We start from the raw sequence: 6,525 nt of genomic DNA, 5'->3' as shown, positions 1-6,525 counted from the left end.
GTATACATTAACTAAAAAAACCACTGGTATACCTGTTTTGTATTAATTGCGTTGAATCTGTACCATCCACAAGCAGTTAAATTTCCCTCTCCGAATTTTGAGTTAGCTCACTTTAGATCAGTGGTCGGCAAAAGTAAAACTGTGCCTGTGATCAACCCAGTAGGAAATTACGAGAAGTGAAACAAAATTTTTAACTTATCGGTCGTCAATATAAACATATAAATAAATTTATTTAACACATGCATATCGTCGTTTAAAGTACAAAACCGGGTATCGTTATTCTGCAAAACCGCGTAACTGGCATTAACTTTCAAAAATTGGATTTGCTCATACAAGCTCTTGGCTCAATCCTTATCCATTCGTCCTGAAATATACTGGCCAGGTATGCGATTGCTTCATAAAAGAGAGAACTATTTTGAAATGTGAGTGTTTTTACCCTCTAGAAAATTATTAACACAATTCACATACGCGGTTTTGCATTATCTTGATATGCGGTTTTGTACTTTAAACGACGATATGTACATAAATGTGCATCACTCATTTACTATAAAAGTATCATAATCCCAAAAAAGCAAAAATCGGGTTAAGTTTGCAAGAATGAACATTAGCTCTTTCTCATGATGTGTAAAAATTTCATAGCTGTAACGATTACCAGTAGCTCACTAGAACAAAATCAGCCTTATCCTGAGTTTCGCCCGAAAAAAAATTCACCCGAAAAATGTTCTTCCGCACATAGTAAACTCACGGAAACAAATGATAAAACTGAATATGTATTAATTTTTCCCTTGGGAGTATCTCGAGTTTTCTCGAGTTTTTAGTTTTTTGAGTTACGGAAATATTGAAGTAAAACTTAAATAAAAAATTTCAAAAATTCATTTGGATTCACCCACGTCAAATATTGAAAATTTAAATAAACACATTTAAATTGATGTTCATCGAAATTTTCCATATCATTATGAAATGATTAAAAATGTCTTTTAATCGCATACATATTCCCTTTAACAACCACCCTTTAATTCTTTGAAAAAAAATTTACTTTTTTCATTCTTCTTCATCAAAATGTTTCCTTATGAATAGCATATGCTTTATTTTTTAAATGACTTATAACACAAAAGGCATTGCTTGTCACCAAAAGCATTTTCAAGCGTGTAATATTTCTCGCAAGGCATTTTTGCATACAAGAAACAAAGCGCAATAGCCACGATGTTGATTCGTTGCTCTCTAGCCAACGACTAAACGATAGAGCGTAAAGGCCCGTCCACATAAAACTTTGGCGTTGCGTTGGCGTTGGCCTCGCTTCAACAGCTGACTAGGAATACTTGAATTCAAATGCAGCCGTCCACGTAGCCAAAATTCGTCAACGCTCACGCCAACACAAAGCAAAAAGATGGCCAACACTCATCTTTTCGCGTGCGTTGCTCGTCAGCTGTTGCAAATAAATAAAATTGTGTGAAATATTTTCCCTTTTTAATCAAGTGCGGGCAAGAAATATCGTTTTTAATGCAATTATTGATATGAAATATTAATTTATCTGTCGTTAGTATGTTAATTTAGTGGCCCAAGCATTCGCTGCCATGCGTTCATTGTAGCAAGCATACTTTTAACGTGCGTTCTGTCAAACTGTTGTAAATATTAATTAATGCATTTTTCTCTCAGTGCACATTGACAGATGTCAATTGTAACACATGTATATATGCTTCTTCTTTCATTTCCTTCTTCTGAATAAATTGTCTGAGTGAATAGAAGCGCAAAATCTTTACTCTGTTTTAATTTCGTTTTTTCTATCCACTGCAAAAACACTAATTTCTTCAGGTTATGGACCCAGATGCCTAAGAAAGATAACTAAAAGTTAAAGCACAAATAAAGATTGTTAAAGAGAAAAATTTCTTCGATTTTAGTGAATAAAAATGCATTGCCACCAGTTCTGTTCATTATATGTATGTATATTGGTTGTGCACATAAAAATTTAAATCACATTGTGCATGGCAGATATTAAGCCGATCTCAAAAGACGACGGGAATTGCAGTAGCAGCGAAGAAACACCAGCGCAAAAGAAATTTGAAAAGACCATTGAAACAACAACAACGCAAACAAATCGAATTGCAGAAATTACAATGTCATCGTCGTTGCTGTCTTCGATAGAGAAATTAAAGGGAAGGGAGAATTACTCATCGTGGAAGTTCTCAATTGGAAGCTACCTAGCAATCGAAGACTTGTCGAAGTGCTTCACAGGCGAAGAGACAGACGTGAGGAAAAATGCAAAAGCAAAAGCAGCAATAGTTTTAACTATTGACAAAACAAATTTTGTGCATGTGCAAGGAGCCCTTACACCACAAGAGGTGTGGAAAAAATTGAAAGATATTTTTGAAGACACTGGTGCAGTGACACTTATTTATGCGAAAAATGGTGAACAACAAATTAGAAAATTGTGAGTCAATGGACATATATGTGAGTGAAATTGTTTCTACAAGAATGATAGAAAATAGATTGCGCGGTCGACGGTGAACAAAAAATTTACGATCTGCGCATCTACGTCATTGCAGCAAAGAGCGTAAAAAATGCCAAGAACGTATGTAAATACGTTCTTTGGATTGTGTCAAGATTGTGTCAAGATGGCGCACATTTTGTAAACAAACATATAAACATTGAAAAAAAGCCATATTTTTTAATATTTTTGCTTGCAATCGGTTAAATATAGAATTCCAGTAAACGTTAAGACTCTAGAATAAGTATTCGACGTAAATAAAAATATTATCGCAAGTTTTATAGCTACACATTTTGCATGGTGAATGCTGGAAGAGAACTTCCAACTATAGATGTGGATTTATGGATTTGTGCTTTGGGGCACAATTTGAGTCAACAATCAGCAATAATCTTCACTACTGTCGTTCAGCATGAATAACATTATCAACAGTTTCGGCCCTGGCGATACACAGCCATTTAGTGAAAGATGCGCAGGTGAATCATCATCTCTAGCCACAAATACCAGCCCCAGCTTACTTAAATAAGATGGACGCAAATAATGCTGATTAGCCAGGAGATATTAAAACAAAATCGCAACAAAAATTGCAATAGTAAGTTATTGCAAAAAAATACCACAAATGACTTTGCAAACTCAACGCCCAAATGTGTTTGTGATGGAGCTTTGGTTCCACGCTTGAGTGAAAATGGTAAAGTGCTGGAGATATGCCCAGAAAGCAAATGCCAGCATGAAGCGCGCAACACCACACTTATAAAGGTCGTTGTCATCGTTGTTATTTGGATTATATCAATTCTGGTGATATACATGCTCTTCCTCATTTGCTTGGATCCCTTACTCAACAAACGTGTTAAAGCGAATTATCAGGAACACACAAACGAAGATGACGACGCAAGTGCTACTGCCCCACCATTACCAACCGGCATGGTAAATCAAGAGTTGAACTCGCGTGCCAATGTATTGAATCGTGTTGGCCATCAGACGGATAAGTGGAAGCGCCAAGTACGCGAACAACGTCGTCACATCTATGACCGACGCACAATGTTGAACTAAATTTTTGAAATTTGAATATCAATCGTATTCAACATTATTATTTTTGAATTTATCTTAATTAAGACATGTCAAGTGTAATCGGTATATCTCATGAAAATTTATATACATACATGTCATCACCAGCAGCAACTATTCCACATCTTGTACAGTGGCGACGATCTCATATCGGGAAGTACTTGATTAGAAAAATTTCCTTTTTTGTTGTTGTTTTTTTTTTTTTTGTATTTTCTATTTGTAAGTTTGTATTTTCTATTTAGAAAAACTGTTTAGAAATATGGTACTACATTAAACTACTTAAAATAAATTCATTACACTTGTATTAAGTTATGAAACATTATAACCGATTAAGTTTAAATAAAGCAAAATTGAATGAAAATGATTTTGGAACTTAATAAGTTAATTCAGATAATAAAAATTAAAAGTTTATTTACAGCTAAAACTTATAAATAACATTTACGTTAATATTTTAACATACTTTCGTTTTCTTCACCGGCATTTTGTTCAATTTCTCTGTTTAATTTGCGTATTACTATGTACATTCTAGACCTAAAGAATAATTTTTTAATTTTTCTGTCACAGTCTATATCAGAAGCCTTTTCAATATGCTTTTCCAAAAACTGGGTTGTGATCATCAAGCTTTCCCCATTGATCGTTTTAAAAATATCGTCCATCCGACGCATGTGATCCATCATAACACTGCTTGGAACAGATAATCCACCTTCGTTCAACTGATTTACCCAAGAGTAAGACTGGTTTTCCTCACTTTGTAACAATGTGCTGGGGATTTCATCTCGAAACCTATGGCAAATATACCCAGCAAGGTTTTCTAATCCGTCATACTCCAATTCATTAATATGGAACTCTTCAGTCGGCTCCTCCCTTATTGCAGAGACAATTATAGCCTTGAAAATGTTTGCTGTAATTAATAAAAAAGTAAAAAGAGTTACTATTATGTCTTTGGGAAATTATTTATTTGAAATATATACCTGTAAGAGGTGGCTGAGAAACTTCAAGATCTGGGTGTCGTCAACTTCGATATTGGCGTTGTCGGATATCACACCTTGGTTGTGTCCAAGAATATATCCCCTAAGCCGGTATTTAAATTCTTGTTGGTCAGGATGGTCATTTAAGCCGCCTTCTGCACTAATAACGCCAAAGAAGTTTGCTAATACATCCTGATTTAAGCGATAGGTTAGAATGTATTTTACATTGAAACGGCTCTTTAAATATTGAAATAACAATTTCACTGCTCTATTTGACTGTATAATTCCTATAAATTGGTAATTATATTTCTTTTTCATTGAATCTAGACTACACATGAATGAAAATTTTACCTTTCTGAAATGGCAACAAACTTAGTTTTCCAATGACCCTCATATTTTGCATCATATTCGTCATTTCATCCAAAATTGTATCTTGTGCGTCAAGAGATAATCCGTAGGCGCTACGTCGTTCTCTTCCGTCTGGGTGAGGCACCTTTACGTTCATAACATCGAACCAATCATTAGTCTAAAATTTGTATACACATTCATTTTTAATTACATAATTCTTATTAAATTACTTAAATAAAATTATTACCAATTTAAATAACTCGAAACATTCATTCCAACTATGTCCACTTAGATAGCCTAGAGTCGATGCTCGTTTAATAGCTTGCGCTATGGTGTTGGAAAATAGTTTTGTAGCCGTTTTCACCTTTTGTCTGTGGGGTCCAGCTACATTAAGATGGCTCACCGAAATTGTATGTGTTATTGACAGATCGTTCGAGGTACACGAAAGCAGCTCCAAAATTATTTCTTTTTTCACTTCTTTCCCATTTATAATAAAACCTTTGTCCAGGAAGTGGTTCCTTAACAATTTTATCATATGAGGAACCGCTGAGAACACAAAAATTTTTTCGTCGCCGTACAGAAAGCTGTAAATACAAAATAAGTTTCAACTAAGAACCTTCAGGTACAGGTTCGTGAATTATCAGTACCTACCATGGTTTTTCTTCATGAACTCCCAAGTCGCTCATTACAGCTCTACAATATGATACCCACAATGTTTGGTGGTTTCCAGAATACTGTACAAAATATCCTTTGACATTTTGCAATCAATGTCGAAAAATATCGGTTGCTTCCACTTAGACATTAAGCCTAAAAATAAAGTAATGTGAAATAAGAACTTTTGGACAATATTCTGCACGGACCTCTCAACATTGCCACTTGTACATAGCCTGTAGGAGCCAATGTTGTATCCGATGGAGAATCATAGCAGTAAGCCGCTCTAGTTTTCATTTCATCAAAACTTAATATGCAAAGTTTTTGCACTTCACTCATGTGTGTCGATGCTTTCATTATTTTTACAACGGGTTGCAACACACCTTGACAAATTTCGATTCTCTTGGCCCAATCTTGTAATGTTCGTACCGCTGGCAGTGGAAAACCTTTCTTATATAGTAATTTATACGCTTTTGCGCTTGCGGCATACAAAGTTATTGATTGGGCTATGTCCTTCTCGGTCCAGGCTTGTCTCCTAATGCCGTTCTTTAATTTGGTAATCTGCCCCTTTGTAAATATGGTCTCCAGCTTATTTTCCATATTTATGCACGCATGCTCCGCTGCTACTGCCCTTTTTTTCCAAACCTCTATATCATATGCACGCTTTTTCTCCTTCATATAATAACTGCGCTTTAAAAGTGTATTTTCGGACTGAACCCTTTTGTTTTCTTTGCTTAATCGCACATTTTCTTGACGCTCGGATTCCCTATTAAAATTTTTTTCATGAAAATGTATCTATAAATAAATTGTATTTTAATATTTTTATTCTAATACTTACAACTGCTTTTTCAAATCCTCTATTTTCTGTGTAAAACTATAGTATCTAACGCTTGCGTGTGATGTTGATGGCCCTTCGGCCATATTGCTTTGAAATGAAGAGTTCTCCTTGTTTTCTTCCTCAAGAAAATTAGAAGCATATACCACTGCTTCGGGGAGATCTGCAACTTCTTC

The 6,525-nt window shown here is 35.0% G+C and overlaps 1 protein-coding gene across 1 annotated transcript; it reads left to right on the top strand.

Moving 5' to 3' along the window:
- Window positions 1–1,982: 1,982 nt before the first annotated feature.
- LOC118752537 (uncharacterized protein CG1161-like) lies at window positions 1,983–3,661 on the top strand. Its single transcript, XM_036487444.1, has 2 exons — window positions 1,983–2,246; window positions 3,080–3,661. Exons 1-2 carry the CDS (start codon window positions 1,983–1,985, stop codon window positions 3,530–3,532), a joined length of 717 nt encoding a protein of 238 aa, XP_036343337.1. The 3' UTR covers window positions 3,533–3,661.
- Window positions 3,662–6,525: the final 2,864 nt, after the last annotated feature.

The sequence above is a fragment of the Rhagoletis pomonella genome, unplaced genomic scaffold, assembly GCF_013731165.1.
Source record: "Rhagoletis pomonella isolate Grant_MI unplaced genomic scaffold, Rhpom_1.0 Rhpom_scaffold_01613, whole genome shotgun sequence".
Classification (NCBI taxonomy): domain Eukaryota; kingdom Metazoa; phylum Arthropoda; class Insecta; order Diptera; family Tephritidae; genus Rhagoletis; species Rhagoletis pomonella.
This window is presented reverse-complemented; position numbering and strand designations above follow the sequence as displayed.

Excerpts from the sequence above, each read along its gene's own strand:
- LOC118752537 (XM_036487444.1), top strand. The coding sequence starts at position 1,983 with ATGGCAGATATTAAGCCGATCTCAAAAGACGACGGGAATTGCAGTAGC. Across the intron at positions 2,247-3,079 it reads TCACAGGCGAAGAGACAGAC|TTATTGCAAAAAAATACCAC; the intron begins GTGAGGAAAAAT and ends TGCAATAGTAAG.